This window comes from Apis mellifera, linkage group LG4 (genome assembly GCF_003254395.2).
Source record: "Apis mellifera strain DH4 linkage group LG4, Amel_HAv3.1, whole genome shotgun sequence".
Lineage (NCBI taxonomy): Eukaryota > Metazoa > Arthropoda > Insecta > Hymenoptera > Apidae > Apis > Apis mellifera.
This window is the reverse complement of record NC_037641.1, coordinates 10,010,972-10,028,138: the sequence shown is the minus strand read 5'-3', so window position 1 is coordinate 10,028,138 and position 17,167 is coordinate 10,010,972. Positions and strand designations below refer to the sequence as shown.

Here is a 17,167-nt window from a genome sequence, read left to right as displayed (position 1 = left end):
CATTGTTAAATGATAAAATAAAATAATTATTTAAAATAGTAAATTATTGAAACTTTTTAATTATGCCATCTCCCCTGATTTAATTTCTATATATATATAAATTAAAAAATTTATTTTATTTTAATGTTTTTTTATTATTTTTTTAATATAGTAAAAAATAGATTATATTATTACTATATTAATATGATAAAAATAAAATATATATTATTACAATGATTTGTTACATTTTGTAATATTTATTAATATTATTTTGTAAAATATTCAAACTTGAATTATGAAAATCGAAAAATTTAAATATTAATTTAGAAAATAATTAATTGTACATTAATGTTATATTATTATAACTGAATATTATTCATTTTATTTAATATTAATTATGGAATTTGACATATTTGTTATACTTTTTATTTTTTTATGATTTCAATCCTTCGAGTTATTACTTCAAAAATATATATAGAAAATTATACAAAAATAATATAAATTTCTTAAATCTAATTTATATATATAAAAAATACATGAAAATATATCGATATATAAAAAAATTAATTTTGATCTCGCGTTTGAATCTCAAAATTTCAATTTATTATTATAACAAAATATAATATTCGTGTAATGTACATAATATCAATCATAGAATGGAGATGTGGATAAATGCGATATTAACTATAATCATTAATCATTTTTGAATAGTGAATATTCTTAAGAAAATATCTTTCATATTTGAGAGATGGCGCTGAATGTCAATTTTTATTCTTTTGCTATTTGATTTTCTTATTTATATATTTTTAGTTTCATTTATGGTATTTAAATTAATGAAGATATTGTAATTTTTGATAAAATGATGATTGTAGATATAATAAATTTATCAAAAAATAGTTTAAATACCATAAAATGATAATTTTGGGAGTTATCGATATTTATTATTTTTAATAAATTTTTTTGAAATTTAGATAAATTTAGTTAAAATATTTATAATTATATAACTTTAATTTACAAAATTAATGTTTTTGGTGTTTAAACTATTTAGCTTTTTTGATTTAGGATTTATTAAATTGTTATTTATAATAATGTTATTATTTTTTATATTTTTATGATATTATAATGTAAATTTTTTAAGTTTTTTAATTTTAATAGAATTTTTAGTAATTACTGTTTTATTTTATATATATAAGATGGCGCTGACACTCGAATTTTTACCCTATCTTTGTCTTTCCACTATTTTCTTTCTTTATCTATACTTGTTCTTGCCGCGTGACCACAACGAAGTATAAATTAGTCAATGAAATATCTAAATTTTAATGAACTTCGGATTTCATGTCATAATCAAAATATTGTAAAAATTTTGGAAGTAATTTTTATAATAAAAAATTTATTCATTTAAATTATAAATGAAAAAAATTGTTTTGAGTTTCATATATTTGACATTTTTGAGTAGTCCATGTCTTTCCCATGAGGTGTTTAGTGGTGCAAAACCAGAACATTGAGTATCTTGATCTTTCTTATTGTTTAAATTTATTATATATTTACTGAATAAGCACTTTTTATTAAATCAACATGCCGAAAAATAAAGGTTTGTAATTAACTATATTTTTTTTGTATTTTCTTTGTATTTGCAAATTTTATAGATTTATGTTTAGACAATTGTAAAATTTCTGTGCAATGTGGTTAGTTTGTTTTAACCTATTAGTGTCAAATTTTTCTTTGATATTGTTAAATATATCTTGATAGAAAATTGAACATTTTTTTTATTTACAAAGAAAATTAGAATATTAATTTTCAAATTTATTTTTCTTTAGGAAAAGGAGGTAAAAATAGGAGAAGGGGAAAAAACGAAAATGAAACTGAAAAAAGAGAATTAGTTTTTAAGGAAGATGGACAAGGTAAAATTTTAATAGAATACTTATGATGTTTTAAATTTTGACATCTAAATCTTTTAATTCTTATTATTTATTAAATATTATTCATGATTAATATCAATAGCATTTTAAAATAATATTTCATGAATTTAAAAAAGTTTTAATATATATAATATATTTTTTATTTTATGTAGAATATGCACAAGTCACAAAAATGCTTGGTAATGGAAGGTTAGAAGCAATGTGCTTTGATGGTGTAAAAAGATTGTGTCACATTCGTGGAAAATTACGAAAAAAAGTATGGATTAATCAAGGAGATATAATATTAATTGGTTTGCGAGATTATCAGGATGCAAAAGCAGATGTTATATTAAAATATACATCAGATGAAGCTCGTAATTTGAAAACATACGGTGAATTCCCAGAAACTGGTAAGTAATCATGTTTTAATTGTTGAAATGAAAAATAAAAGTATATATTCAAATTATCAAATATTTATAATTATTATATTTTTAAATATTTTTGAAAATTAAATTTTATTTTTATTTTTTATATTTTCAGTTCGCATTAATGATACTGTCACCTTTGTGGAGGATGGTTTTGATGAAGATATTGAATTTGGTGATGAAATTAGTGATGATGATGAAGATGATGTTGACAATGTGAGTATTTAAAATTTCAATATTTTGATTCATATTTTCAACAATAAGATTTATAAAATATTATTATTTAAAAACAAATTTAATACGTTCTTATTTTTTTATATTCTAGAATTATAATATTATTTGTAAATAAAATAATATTTTTAACTTTATAGATCTGATGATCTTCAGTATAAATATACTTTAAAGATATGGTACAAGAGTGCATGAAGACATCTATTTGTTTTACAAGATATTATCATTTGTTGTGTAATTAAGATATTGAAATTTTTTGAAATAAGTAGTCAATTTTCTGTATCTATAAATAAATTTTCACTTGTCTGTGTAATATTGTGTTACAATTTAAAATTAGATTCTGAATTTTCAGGATCTGTAATTGTCATAAGATTTATGGTATTCACTATAGCCTGTCTTTTAATTTCATATGACTTCGAAATTTTATTTTGAATTAATGAATTGATATTTGATTATAATTGTTTTTTTTAAATTAATTTAAATTTAAAGATCTGTATTAAAATTCAATATTAAAATAATTATATTATCTAACTAAATTGAGTTAAATAATTATGTATTTATAATAATGTATAAAATCAATAAATTTTTTTTATAATTTTTTCTTTAATAAGTGACAATTAAATATATATACTGTTATTACAATTTTGAACAGGGAAAATAGTGAGCACCATATATCATTGCAATTCTATATATGTCAAAGCATTTCATTGACTTCATCTGTTATATAGATACATAACTTCTGAAGAAGATTGTTTATGTAATTATGTTTAAAAATACTTGGATGTAATTTTAAGATCGAAATCATTGTGAATAATAAAAGCAATATATAACTATTAATATTAATACAAAATTTTACTGAAAAATATTTGTTAAAAACAAAACAGTAAATCTTAACAGTAACAGATGAATTGCTTTCTTAAGAGTTATATTTATTTTAAAAAAATATTATTTGTTATGTATCAGATTACTTATAAATATTATTATTTCATTCTTCTATACTTTGTATTAAAAAAATTGTCAGAACATTCAAATCGTGTTAACTGCTGTATAAAATATTAATTCCACAAATATGTAAATGAAATTAATGTCAACTGTTAACAACGAATAAAAATATATAAAATAATAAATTTAATTTGTTCATTTGAATATATAAAAATATATCATCACCTTTTATCTGTTAGATAAGACTCAGATCAATATCAAATAATCTACTATTATAATATTTTATATACCTTATATATATATATATTTAATTTTTAAGTAATTTTTAATTTTATAAAATATAAATATAAATACTTATATAAAATTGTGTTTAAGTTAAAAAATATATAATTGAACTAAAAATATATTTAAAAACTTATATTTAAAAATATGATAAATTGTAAAACTTTATATAATCAATGAAATTTATAATTTTTTTCAAAAATTAGAATATAATAATCAGAATTGGGTATATTTTCATATTTTTGATTTATATTTTTGTAAATACATCAAGGATTGTGTTGCAACAGTTTATTTATTACATTGTCGTTGATAACTCTATCACACAATATATGATAAAATCATACCTTTTTTTCCATTTCTGTTACTCTTTAATATCATATGCCAAACAATGGCTTTATAATTTTAATATAACATCATAATATGGAGAAGATCAAGCGGAGAAAAATTAGAATAGCTATAGAGCTTGTACTTACATGTTATTCACAAAACTAAAATCATGAAGTGTATAAAATTACGTTTAGAACTAGAAGCGCACTGATGCGATACTGAATGTTAAATACATTTTTGATTTAAACGCATGTATATGAAACGTCATCAAATTTCTTTCTTTACATATTTTATTTAATGATTTTTTTTTTGCGAAATCGTAGTAACAGAACAATTATGAGATATTAAAGCGAATCTATTATAAACTTTAGTCACGGTGCCAACGTTTATTTCATAAATTTAAGTCAAATTTTATAATGATCCTTATATATTACGTTAAAAGAGTTAGCTACTACATTTCAGAAACTACTATTAGTAAAAGTTAGAATTAAATAAACGTATTAATATTTCAAACATTTAAAATATTTCATTCGTATTCAAGTTTTTGAGGATTGAAATAGATTTATCCTACCACATCATTGTTTTAAGAATATGGTAGGTGTTAAGCTTAGGCAATAATACAAAATGTATATATATTTTTTATAGCGTAACATTACTGGCTTACAGAAAATATCAATGCAAAAAATTTATTACTATGATTTTATAATTTATAAAGATTTATATTCATTATATAGACAAACAAACAAATATTTTATATAGAATAAGAAAACAATACAAAAATTTTTCCAACTAAGAATTTTGTTATTGCTTTATGCGCATTATATTTAATAATTATTATTAGAATTGTATATATTTACATAATATTTGTATTAATATAATTTAATTTTTTCAAGAAAACAAAAATAAAATTTGTATTTGTAATTTAAATATTTTCAAAAATATAGTTTTCAAATAAATAATATTAAATCTCTTATATTAAAAAATAGAAGAATAAGAATTAATTATATTTATATAAATTTGATTCATTTGTATTTTTATTAGACAAATTACGAATAAATAATAAATTAGCCAGTGAAGTTACGTGGTCGACGTTTAGAAGATGATTTGCATATTTAATATTTTTTATCAATGTACTCAATAGAGTGTAGATATTAGTAAAAAATTGTACTAGTATACTGCAGAAAAATGACAGTGAATAAAAAAAGTCTGTCAATAATAGTTTCGTCGTGTTACATCAATTTGCGGTCTCGTGTAAAAGGGAAAATAGTTTTTTTTTTTTTTGTTTTGTAATACAAATAATGTATTGTAACAGTCGGAATATTTAAATGCCAGTATCGCAACGTCCGTAATAAGTTACAATAAATGTTACGACAATACATAGGAGCATAATGTTTTATTTTGATGCGTGTGTGATTGTGCCTTTGGTCCTTAGGTCAGATAGGCTCTAGGCAAGTCTATTAAACATAGAATAACAGTCATTATAGATAATAATTTATAAACTTCAGATGCATAATTATATCTTCTCAATATATTATACATTAATAGAATACCTTATTTATTATATATGTATATTTATGTATATGTATATATATATTTTTTTCCTTTTAAATACATACTATATACGATTCCTTTCTGTGCCTTTTAAAACTGTGTTATACATTGAAAGCTAACGCTGCTTAAATATTAAGACGTGTTTCGCGAGTCGTAAAAGTTTAAACAACACATTTCCTTTTTTTTTCTATATAATCATCATGCCATTTTTACCTTTTCCTTTTCTCTTTTACAATAATTATAATAATTTACATGATTTCACGAAGGATAGATCGCCGATTAACATTCCTTCTGATTTTATGATTTATGCGTATAACATTCGTCCAATGATTCTGCTATATAAATAAAATATTCATGTTTTAATCTTGCAATTATTACAATCGTATAATAGTACATTTATATAAGTTACGCTAAGAAATTATCATATATACAATTAAAAATTGTTAGGAAATATTCTTTTAAATAAGTTAAATTTACATTACGATTCATAAAAACATTCACATTTCTTGTCGCTACTCAAATCGGAAATAGACGGTATCCGATATTTTCTTAACAGGTTTCTCAATCTTATAGGTTTTGTCCGGGGATTTCCAATGATTCGAATAACAACAAGAAGTCATTTTTTTTTCTTTTTTTTTTTTTTAGAATTTGTATTGTATATATGTGTGCAGTTCATCGTCAAAAAATGTGACTCAAGTGTTTGCTGACCTATCAAGCGCCGTATTGCATGGATAGATATACAATCATCCTAAAGCTAAAATGAACTGCCAAGTGGCGAGTTATGCGAAGTCACTGCAAGATCTATTTTTTCTTTTTTTTTTCTCGATACCATCGTCTCCACCTATCTTTTTTCATTTTTCAAAAAATGTTTACAAATATATATCGCCGGTAATGTTGGTCGGACTTGCATCTCTCAGACGAATATTTTTTTTTTTTTTTTTTCATCGTTTTTTGTCCACATTTTGTTATCGTAAGCGTTTTTTACTCCTTCGTTAATTTTTTTTTTTTTTCCTGTTTCTTTTCGCTTTGAACAACACGAGAAAGGCGTTGTACATGGACGGGTTGGCTTAGTGAAGACTAGCGAAATCGGCTAGTCGGACTAGCGACGATATACGTTATTTAATAGCAAGATTAAACGTAAATATAATGTAAGGCAACTCAATAACCGAAAGGCAAGCAAATTCGAAGCGTAGGCCATGAGTATGATAATAAAGTATCGTGCACATATTTTTCATGTATTTTCACGAAGCACTGCGAGAATAATCCGCGATTATTATCATGACATAGATGCGAGCAAGATCTATATCGAAAGATTCTTTTTTTTTCTTTTTTTTTTTTTTCTATACTCCTGCTTTAATTTTCTAAAAGATAATCTCATTTGACGTTCGAGGATACGCCAAATTAGATAGATGCTTCCATTCAATTATAGTACTAGAGAATTTATATTTAAACGTTTTTTCTTCTCTCTCTCTCTCTCTCTCTCTCTCTCTCTCTCTCTCTCTCTCTCTCTCTCTCTATTATGCACGATTATTAAATGGCGAAGAATTCAATTCTCTCTATTTTTATAATCGCCCATGAGACCTTCATGCTTCACTGATCTCGCCTTTCCTCCATCATGAATCTATCGACGATCTTTTGCATGGACTCTCGCAATTCGTCTGGACCACTGGCGGTTCCGCTCGTTGTTGTAATTACTTGAACAGTTCTCGTTATTCTGTAAAGAATAATCTTTGTATTAAATATTACAAAGATACTTTATACTTTTATACTTTTAATATTTTTTTCTTTCTTTTTTTTTTTCTTTTTTCCCCTCCCCACTAAAAAGTACCTTTCCTGAGTTTCAGGGTCCTCTTCTGTCGTTGTCGTTTCCATGTAGGATGGCTCGCTAAGTTGCAAAAAGTCAGATTCTGCGTGAACAAATGAAAATTGATCAAAATCTTGATTCTTTCCGTTGGTTCTGTGCAAAATTCTTACTATTACAGCGGTTCACATAGATAACAAGTAATCAATCGTATATCTGTCAATGTTACATCATGCCCAAAACAAGGGGTAATACTAGACACATATAAAAAAAGTAACAACATCGCTATACATTTGACGATATATAATATATAATACGCATTTTCAAATCAGCCAACTATGCAACCGCTTTTCTTACACTTCGCGTATATACTATATATTAATCTCGACGATTCTTCAATAATATAATATTTTACGTGTTTATTTAATGGTCGTGTTTAACGATGTTTCATTTCATAATGTCTGCCACAGGAAGTGAATAATATATCATACGTGTCATATTTAATGTAATATATTATATATATAATATTCGACTCCCTATGCTCGATTATGAATTCTTTGTGCATGCGATCTACGATTATTATTAATCTTAATTTCGATTCAATTTCTTCCTCGAATCTCGATTTTTCTCATGTGTAATTTAATTTCTATGCACTAATAGCAGCGCTCGAGAGTCTATATCGATTAATTTTTTTAATCATTAAGTACGATATAATTACTGAGGCACGTTTAAAATAATTCTCACAAGAAAGGTTTCGAATTCTTTCTAAATGTATTTTATTTATGAAAAATATTAAAATATAAAAATAAATAGGAAGAAGATAACTGTAATCGACATAATATTATGGAACTTGATAAATTATTAAAAAATTATATTACGTACCGAACAAATTATATAAAAAAATCGAACAAAATATGATCAATTTAAATATGGCCTACAATTATATTTTATAAATAGTATTATTTTTATTCCACAAAAATAGGTATACTCGTTTGCGCAAATTAAAAAAAAAAAAAAAAAAAAAAAAGAAGGAATAAAGTATTAGAAATAAAGTGTATTGTCACTTCGATTCAATTACTTCAGAATATTTTCAAGTTTAGCTAACGAAGCAAAATGAAAAGAAACCTTTCTTGTAAGCAGGACTGTGCTGCACGCAGCGAGCTCGTGTGAAGCGCTGATAAAAGCTACTGAATAATAAAGCAGTTTAGCAGTTAGTCGTAAGATATATATAAATATCTAAAACTTTTTGATACAACAGAAGAATTTTCACTACGGTGAAAACTGAAAGGGGGGGGATTTCTTCGGTGGAAAATAAGTAAGAACGTTCGTAATAGGGATGTCTAATTCGTAATAATAAGTTCTAAATCGATTCTATTCAAGTGTCGATCAAACTCGCTACCCTAAAAAAAGGATTAATACTACTAATAATTATGATAATCGTCATGAAACAAAATACGAAAAAAAAAAAAAAAAAGAAATTCTACATCAATACACGCTATGTTTGAACAAATTTCATCAGACGAAAATGATATATTTACTTTTATTTATTCGTTTGTTTGTTCATTCTTACTGTAAAGATTCGCTAAAAAGAAAATATTTCGAACAAAGAAGAATCAATCAATCAATCAATAATGATAATTCGAAATTCAACGGCTATGGAAATGGAATTAAAAAAAAAAAAAGCAAAATATGTTGAACAAATTATACATTTCTCGACAGTTCGAGCTTTATCATTTTAGCAACAACTTGTCGTACTTACAATTTTCGACCGAGGAAAACGCTCTCTGGTTTTGACCGTAGCTCTTTGAAACACCCTGCATATATAGTGGCAACAAGTTTAAAGGGGCGCGTACTAACTACTATCAGTTAGTGTTGTTAGACGAACGGTCAAGTATTATTATTTGCAAGTATATTAATCAAGGTTCTGGGATAAATCAGTTTTCCTTGGAGGGATGGAAAGAAAAAAAAAAGGGGGAGGGGGAAGAATGATTTTGTGCATTCTCGTATGCGTTCTTCCTGCACTTTTCTTCCGAACACTTTTCTCTCTTTCTTCCATTGAAACGTTTTTAATTCCCTTCCTTAAATATTGAAAAGCAGTACAAAAGTGAATTCAATATTTCAAATTTAACATTTTTCTATCTATCAGTAGATAGAAAAAATTGAAACAACATACGATATTCACACTTTTTTTTAAAACAAACGTTTTCTTAAAATTCTTGTATCTTGCATAATTATTATTTTCTTTTTTTAATGTACTATTTAATAAATGTTTACAATTTTCTCAAAATTTAGCTGAAAATAAAGAAAGATAAAGACGAGGAGAAGACATTGATGATACAATCGCGAAAGCGAAAGCTGGAAAAAAAGGGGTAACACGATAAAGAAAAAAATATTTCTGATCGGAAGAAAAGTTCAGGATTAACGGAGAAGTGGTGTTTTATAAAATTGCACAGGATCACATCCGAAGTGCTGAATATACGGGGTTGAACGAGGCGCACGATTGCGCGCGATCGTTCGCCCATTAGCGGAGTCACATCTTTTTTTTAGCAAATTCTAATAACACACAAGAAAAAAAATAAAAATAAAAAGGTTGGTGGAGCGTTTCCAGTCTCGCACAAAGGATATCAAAGGGATCTAAACTCTAATGTATGCATTCTGCATTCTGACAAGCTGCATCGATACTCGCGTCGAGATCGATGTACCTTTCGAAGCGGTGAATTTCTGAACTCTGTTGATTCTGTTGAACTGTCGAGCGATCTTTCTTTTCTCTTTTTTTTTTTTGTATGGTGTGAAAAATGGGTTTTCGTGTTCACACACGCAAACGTGTACATAGATAAAGGCTTACTTACATGACGATTCGCCTAACAATCCTAACGTGACTAAAAAAAATACGATTTGTTGGTCCCTCTACACTTTAGCTTTATCTTGAGTTGCTTATTGAGAGTCGGAAGAGCTAGAAAGGGTAAATAGTGAGAAACTATAAGGACGCATTAAAATTAATTGTGATAATTAATTCGAGCTCTATTAGTTGTTCGGGCTCTGGTAGTTGGGGGTGGGGGGCGAAGGGAGGGGTATACGTGCATCAGGCGTAGGGAAAAAAAAAAGAAACGCTATTGAAAAGAGGGGGCGGGGGCGGGGGAGAGAGATAAATATCGTGGAATTATTGCCTTGTAGAGAAAAAACGCAGGAGACAAACTTGAAAGATTTTTATATGTTAAAAAAAAAATAAATAAATAAATAACAATAATAATAATGCAATAAAGATCATGCGAGGTGTCATGTAATATTGTAAAGATCATGCAGTACATACGATACGCCGGTATAACGATCAATCGACATACATGTCAGAAAAAGAAAGCTTGCATACGGATCTTTTTAAAAAAAATTTATATATTTTCTTCCGTTACCTGTCCTTCGTAAATTACCATTTACGATGCTATTATAGATTCTCGTCGAAATTATTATTCGTTACCTACGTGAACAAAATTTCGCTTCTGCCAGTTACATGCTCTAAGATATTAGAAGCTAGACCAATATATGTATATATATATATATAGAAAGTTTTTTTAATTGTTGTAGTTATTCGTCTAGAAAAAAAAAAAATTTTCTCTAAAATTAGTAATAATTAAATCGTGTTACCTATTATATCTCTGTATATTTCATTATTGTTATTGCATTATCTTAAATACATTGCATTTTGAATCGTCTAAACTTTTCTCTGGGACTGTGCATACTTTAAAAAAAAAAAAAAAAAAATATACATATATATATACCCATTCTTGTTTTCGATGTGTCTAGAGATGTGTAAAAAAACTCGTGTTTTTTTTTTTTCTTTTTTTTTTTTTCTCATTCAAACAATTTCACGCACGCTTCTTAAACCCGGATAAACTCTTTCCTCTTTCAGGTTTAATTTAATTTAGATAAAACCTGACCGACAAATTTTGGGCATGGGATACATAATATCGCGCAAATCTTTCCAAATTTTCTTTAATTTCCTGATGAAAAGAAGAAGAAGAAAAAAAAAAAGATAAATAAAATGAAGGGTAAATCCGTACCCGGCTTGCCTCGGGATATTGTAAGAGAGGATGTAGATGGCACGTTGGAACGTTCGTGGCTCCAAGGCAACTAATATTGCTAGTAGAATCACCAATGTAGCGGCAGCCACGCTCATCCAATATGCGCAGCTTGATCTACCGGGAGGAGTCTTGGTCCTAGGCGTTCCCTCTACTGTACCTCGCCTTGCGCTCGAACAAATTGATCGTATCGAACCGTCTGTTTCTGTCGCTTTAAAAACATTACGTCCTCCTATGAGTCTTCCTCTATCCTCTATTCTTTCTTGCGTGATACTCGTGTGTGTGATAGAAATTGATTGATTTCAAATTGAACTCTGTGATCCCACGCCTGTGATTAGTAATGAAGAAACAGCGGGCGAAATATAATATGCGAAGGGAATAATTAGCAGCGATTTTTCGACGCGTTCGATCGATCGACTCGCAATGTGCGATGCTTCTGATTTTTCTTTTCCTTTTTTTTTTTTTCTTTCTTTTTTCTTTTTCCGAAAAATAAGAAGAAGAAGAAGAAGAAGGAGAAGAAGGATTTAAGTTGGCAAACGTTTTTTTTCAAGAAACGTTTCAACTTAAATACACGAACTCGAAAGACGATTGTCAACTATTATGCGTTATATCCCTTTTGTTATTGACGAATTATGCTCCTTTTTTTTCTTTTTTTTTTAAATCGAAGAATTAAATTTGTTCCCAATGTAAAGCTTTGCTTGATGATTTTGCGAAGCCGAAAAAGAAATTTTGTTCCACGATTTATTCGCCATTATTACCACCTTTTAATGGATTGTTACAGATATTTGACACGTGTGACGTATAAGTACATTATGACCAATGCAAAGGATTACAGGATTACCCAATTAATGTGATTTCGATGCTGAATTTTTTTGATGTGTAATTTTTTTAAACAACTTGTATGAAACATCTCGTACATAGAATTTTTTGCGTACATGTATATTATATTGATTATGCCACTTGAATGAATGTATGATAAATACATAACAAACAAGTCAATATCGATCCATGATTTTTATAGATTTGTTTGATTAAAAAAAAAAATAAAAAAAAAAGCAATATCGTATTTCGTTATCGATAAATGTAACGAAAAAGAAAAAATAGTTTCAAAATTTAATTCTATCCCGATTGCAAACTAAAATACAATATTTCTTTTTTGATATGGATGCTTGCTCTCCAAGTGTAAAATGTTTAACTGCGGATGAACGTCAATGTGAAAAGTATGCTAGTCCCAGAAGCACCTGATCGCAACTTTGTCCGTTTAAAACCAAAACCAAAACGATAGAAAAAAAAAAAAGAGGGTAAAAACTTCTCTTTAAACGAAGCACATTGAATCGATCACCACCCCTATGATGTAAAATTACTCACTGCCCGCGATAATTCCACGAAGAATCCAAAAAAAAAAAAGAACCACACAATTATGCAGATTTTTTATCACTGCATTTCACAAGCTTTGTTTTTCCTTGCGAATAGTTATCACATTTTTTTTTTTTTTTTTCTCTTTTTTTTCGTCAATAATCCTTCCACCTTGTGCAAATACATTCTCGAGTTATAATTGTTATGCAAGCATATTGTTATAAGCTCATGCAACATTCGTGTGCCAAAAATAACACAACAGTATATTGAATTAGTCACCGACATAACGTTTCTATTTATCACCAAAATAGCTATGTTATACAATCGTTCTTGTAAAAAAAAAAAAAAAATTAAATTTTCAACGACTTTGGCAGCGAATATTAATATATTAATTCAATATCGTTTTTTTCTGAACATCATTAACGATATAAAAATTTCTCAATATTGTCCATTCTTAATTTAAAGTTTCTCATTCCTTTAATCTTCATAACTTTCAGCGTAGTCGCCAAATAAAGAAAGATCTACCCTGAAACTTACGAATATTCCATCCAAACATCTTTTCCTTCGACACTCTATATGTTTTCACGGTTAATATTCTAATTCTAGTCTTTCGACTAAATTGCTCGACTCGATTGCAACAATTCGTAACAATTCCTCGATCAAGAGAACCGTGTTATAAGCATCGTACATATCCATTATTTTCAAGCGTGCACGTATCAGGATTTTTTACAAAGCCCGCTACTACTTACGTAACTACGTAACTCGGAGTAAGAGGCGGTAACCGGTAATATATGCGTGTGTTGGAGGCATGCGGAAGAAGAAAAAGAGAGAGGGGGAGCAGGACGAGGGAAGGAACAGAGAGAGACAGAGAGAAAAGCGTACACAGACGAACGTACACGGGGAAAAAAAGAAAGAAAGAAAGAAAGAAAGTAAGAAGAAGCGATACAGAGAACCGCAGAATGAATTCATCAATCTCTCTTTCGAAATTGAGATGATTGTCTCTGTCTGGTGTGGATAAGTCGGTTTAGCGGGATATGTACATTGCTTACTTAGAAGGTTAGCTGTGAGTGCGGTACCTTGGTCGTCCTCCAACGGGGACAGCTCCGCACCTTCGTGCAGTGCTACATCAGACCCGCTGGAACTGCCCAATGTACACCTCTTGCTCGGAGATCTTCTCCTCGATCTTGGTGAACCGTCACTATCAGTGTCGCTGTTCAAATCATGCCGTGAGCTACCGTTCTTAGTATAAATGTCACCGTTACCGGAGCCGGGCGACGTGTCTTGGGAGAGCTGGCTCTCCCATTGCTCTACCTTCTCGTCGTTCGGGAACGAACGATCCGACAGGCTGGCCTGGGCCCACGGCTCGGACAACTCTGTGTCGCTTTTTATCATATTACCGGACGCCTGCTCGACATCGTAATCCACGCCGTTCCCACGCTCCAATCTTCCCGCCATTCTCTCGCTTCGATCCATCACGTAAGATTCCACGGTCGTGGCGCATCGTACGGTAGTCACCACCGTTCTCACCACCTCCTCTCTCGTCTTCCCTCTCTCGTCGATCGGCTTCGAATCGATCGGCCACTTGTCCACGCGGCTCGAGATCTCTCTAGTCGATTCGTCGAACGACGAACGATCCCTCGTTTCCCCTCCGATCACCGCGGTTTCCGTCCTCTTTACGAGCTCGTGTTCGTCAATTGGAAGCGCGGAACAGCACGTCTCCTCTATTATGGTTGCCGTCTCGTGGGTCTCGTTCGACGGCTCGGATTTCAGGGAGGAGTCGCTTCTCTCCTTGTCCTCCTCGGGTTGCCGCGCCTCTTTCTCGCCGAGCGAGAACTCGCCGTCCTCGTCGCCGCCATTCTCCCTCGTCGTGGCGAAATCCAACGATCGTTGATCGTCAAACTCGATTTTGCTCCCCCTCCCGTTCTCCGCAGATTTCTTTACCCTCACCGGTATCTTACTCGTCGGACTGTTCTTATCCGGGGAGAAATGGTGCCCTTGCACCGGTCTCGATTCCTCGTCCCTCGGTTTACTTGTTTTCGGACTGTACGGGGTATCTGCCAAGTCTAGATGAAAGTCTGTTTTGATGGACGACCTGGTAGAGTGTCGCGGGGCGGGAACAGGTTGCTTTGTTGGAGCAGAAGTAGCATGCCTCTCTACACGAGTCCCATCAATCTCAGCCGAATCATGCCCTGACCCATCCAAAAGGACATGGACAAGAACAGGAACAAGGACATAAAGCACATTGATACACACTAAGAATATTTCAAGTTCTAGCCCAGCCTGCGACAGTTGGACTGAAGAAAGATTCAGCGTGTTTTTTTTTCTTTTCTTTTTTTTCTTTTCTTTTTTTTTTTTTTTTTTTCTCTGTTTCTTACGTACCGCAAAAATATCGTTTTTATGCACGCATACACACGAGACTCGCGTGTGCGTACCCGTACACACACGCATGCATATTGATATATTTCGCATATGCCTGTGTGTGCGCGTGTAGGTATGTGTGTATGTATGTGTGTGTATGTGTGTGCAGCACACGTCTACGTTCAGTACATTCGTTTTTTTCTATTTCTTTCTTTTCTTTTTTTTTTTTTTTTTTAGTTAGTTAGTATCAATATTGCAACGGGATTAGTATGTTTTATATATATATATGTATGTATATATATAAAAAAAAAACACTCATTTGAATCGTGGCGCCTGAATCTTACTAAAACGTACCCTGCAAAACAATTACTTTCTCAAATGAACAATGTGTGTCTTTAATTAAAAATTAAAAATAAGAAAGAAGAAACTTTTTTCACTTTTTTTCTTTTCTTTTTTTTACTATTACTATTATTATTATTATTATTGCAGGAAATTCGAATATAGAAGCGTGATTCTTGTGAACTGATCAAAAGCGATTATAATATATATTTGTAAAGCGGTGAAAAAGAATCGGTGGAAATAAAAGTATATAACGTACGTCTTACCTACCAGCTAAGTAAGTAAGTAAATAAGTAAGTAAATAAGTAAAAAAAAAAAATGAAAGTTCCTCTAATCTACATTGTCTCAACTATAAACACATAGTATGTATATATTTATTCGACATAACTATACATATGAATATAGATCGAAGATGTCCCCAGTTGTGTTCAAGTTGTTGTACAAAAAAAAAAAAGAAAAAAAAAAGTATATAATTTTTACCACGAAGATTGTTATATATATTAACAATTTACTCTATAATGCCGCAAAGAGGTATCTATTTAGTAAGAGACGTGCGCACAATATTAGTGTGAAAGCATCGGCAGGTGCTAACTATGGAAGATAAAGCTAAATATAAATGAGGGCACCAAAATAGAATCTGCTAACGTATATCGATCTTGGGCCTGCGTTGGATCTGTGTTGTTTTCGAATGAATTTTCTCTCTTTTTTCTTTTCTTTTCTCTTTTCTCTTTTCTCTTTTCTTTTCTTTTCTCTCTTCACTTATACTTTCTTTAGGCACTATACGTTACCTGATTTCGCCAATGATTGTGCTTGATCGGCTAGATCCTGGGCTCGTCTTGCCGCCTCTTCGGTTACGTCTGGAAAAGTAGGTGGAACGTGGTATAAGTGGGATTTATAGAGACAATGAAAACATTAAAAGCAATGATTTGACAAGGATTAGATGAATGATGTATCCCTGCATGGCATACCTCGGTTCATGCTTCTCTAGTTGTGGTTTTCTCCTGTTAATTCAATGATAATAATATTACCGTATATAATAAATAACAGTAATGACGTTTTATGTTATGCTATAATAATAAGAAATGAATAGTGATACAAATAAAGGTTTTTTTTTTTCTCTCTTTTCTTTTCTTTTTTTTCTTTTTTTTTTTTCTTTTTTTTCTTTTGGATAAATCTCGTTATCGATGAGTATATAAAACATTTCTGGTGGTGGTGGATAATATTATAATGTTAAAAAATAGCATAAGAAAACCTGGAAACATGCATTAAAGAATTGTTAAACAAAGTTAAAACGCAAAAACTGAAAATAATAACAGCAAATAAATAGAAATAATGGTAAACACGTTGTTTTTATATATGTATTTTCTACGGCCGATCACGTGTATCTTCTTTTCATTTAAATTTCTCGTACTATAAAGTGGGCAATCGCGTCGATCGATTAGATTACCAAAAAAAAAAAAAAAAAAAAAAAAAAAAGAAAGAAAAAAAATATGATACAAGTTTGAAATACGTAATTTTTTTGAAAGAAGTGATCACAAAAAAGCGACAAAGTTATTACGCGTTTATTCGTCGGATTTTTTAGATAAATAAAAAAAAAAAAGAAAA

General features: G+C 29.6%; 2 protein-coding genes and 1 long non-coding RNA gene across 27 annotated transcripts in view; 1 reads left to right on the top strand and 2 right to left on the bottom strand.

The window, feature by feature from the left end:
• Positions 1-1,264: 1,264 nt before the first annotated feature.
• On the top strand, positions 1,265-2,846 carry LOC724532 (eukaryotic translation initiation factor 1A, X-chromosomal). Its single transcript, XM_001120011.5, has 5 exons — positions 1,265-1,570; positions 1,797-1,880; positions 2,051-2,287; positions 2,418-2,518; positions 2,674-2,846. The coding sequence occupies exons 1-5, from the start codon at positions 1,555-1,557 to the stop codon at positions 2,677-2,679; spliced, it is 444 nt and encodes a 147-aa protein (XP_001120011.1). The 5' UTR covers positions 1,265-1,554; the 3' UTR covers positions 2,680-2,846.
• Positions 2,847-5,462: 2,616 nt separating this feature from the next.
• Positions 5,463-17,167, bottom strand: part of LOC409051 (ankyrin-3) — a 77,887-nt gene continuing 66,182 nt past the window's right edge. For 13 of the 25 annotated variants that reach the window (XR_003304607.1, XR_003304622.1, XR_003304609.1 and 10 more), the window contains 5 exons: positions 16,351-16,419; positions 13,915-15,054; positions 11,492-11,720; positions 7,464-7,542; positions 5,463-7,349 (listed from right to left, as the gene is read on the bottom strand). Coding sequence is in view for 6 of the 25 variants with exons in the window: in XM_026440443.1 (XP_026296228.1) it covers positions 7,226-7,349; positions 7,464-7,542; positions 13,915-15,054; positions 16,351-16,419 (1,412 nt within the window). In the remaining 19 variants the exon portion in view is untranslated. Of the gene's footprint in view, positions 7,350-7,463; positions 7,543-9,195; positions 9,251-10,285; positions 10,390-11,491; positions 11,721-13,914; positions 15,055-16,350; positions 16,420-17,167 lie in introns of those variants that run through there. The other 12 variants (XR_003304623.1, XR_003304619.1, XR_003304624.1 and 9 more) reach the window with 9 other exon arrangements.
• Positions 10,464-11,485, bottom strand: LOC107964281. Its single transcript, XR_001702700.2, has 2 exons — positions 11,210-11,485; positions 10,464-11,023 (listed from the first exon to the last, which is right to left on the bottom strand). It is a non-coding gene; the product is annotated as an uncharacterized LOC107964281 (long non-coding RNA).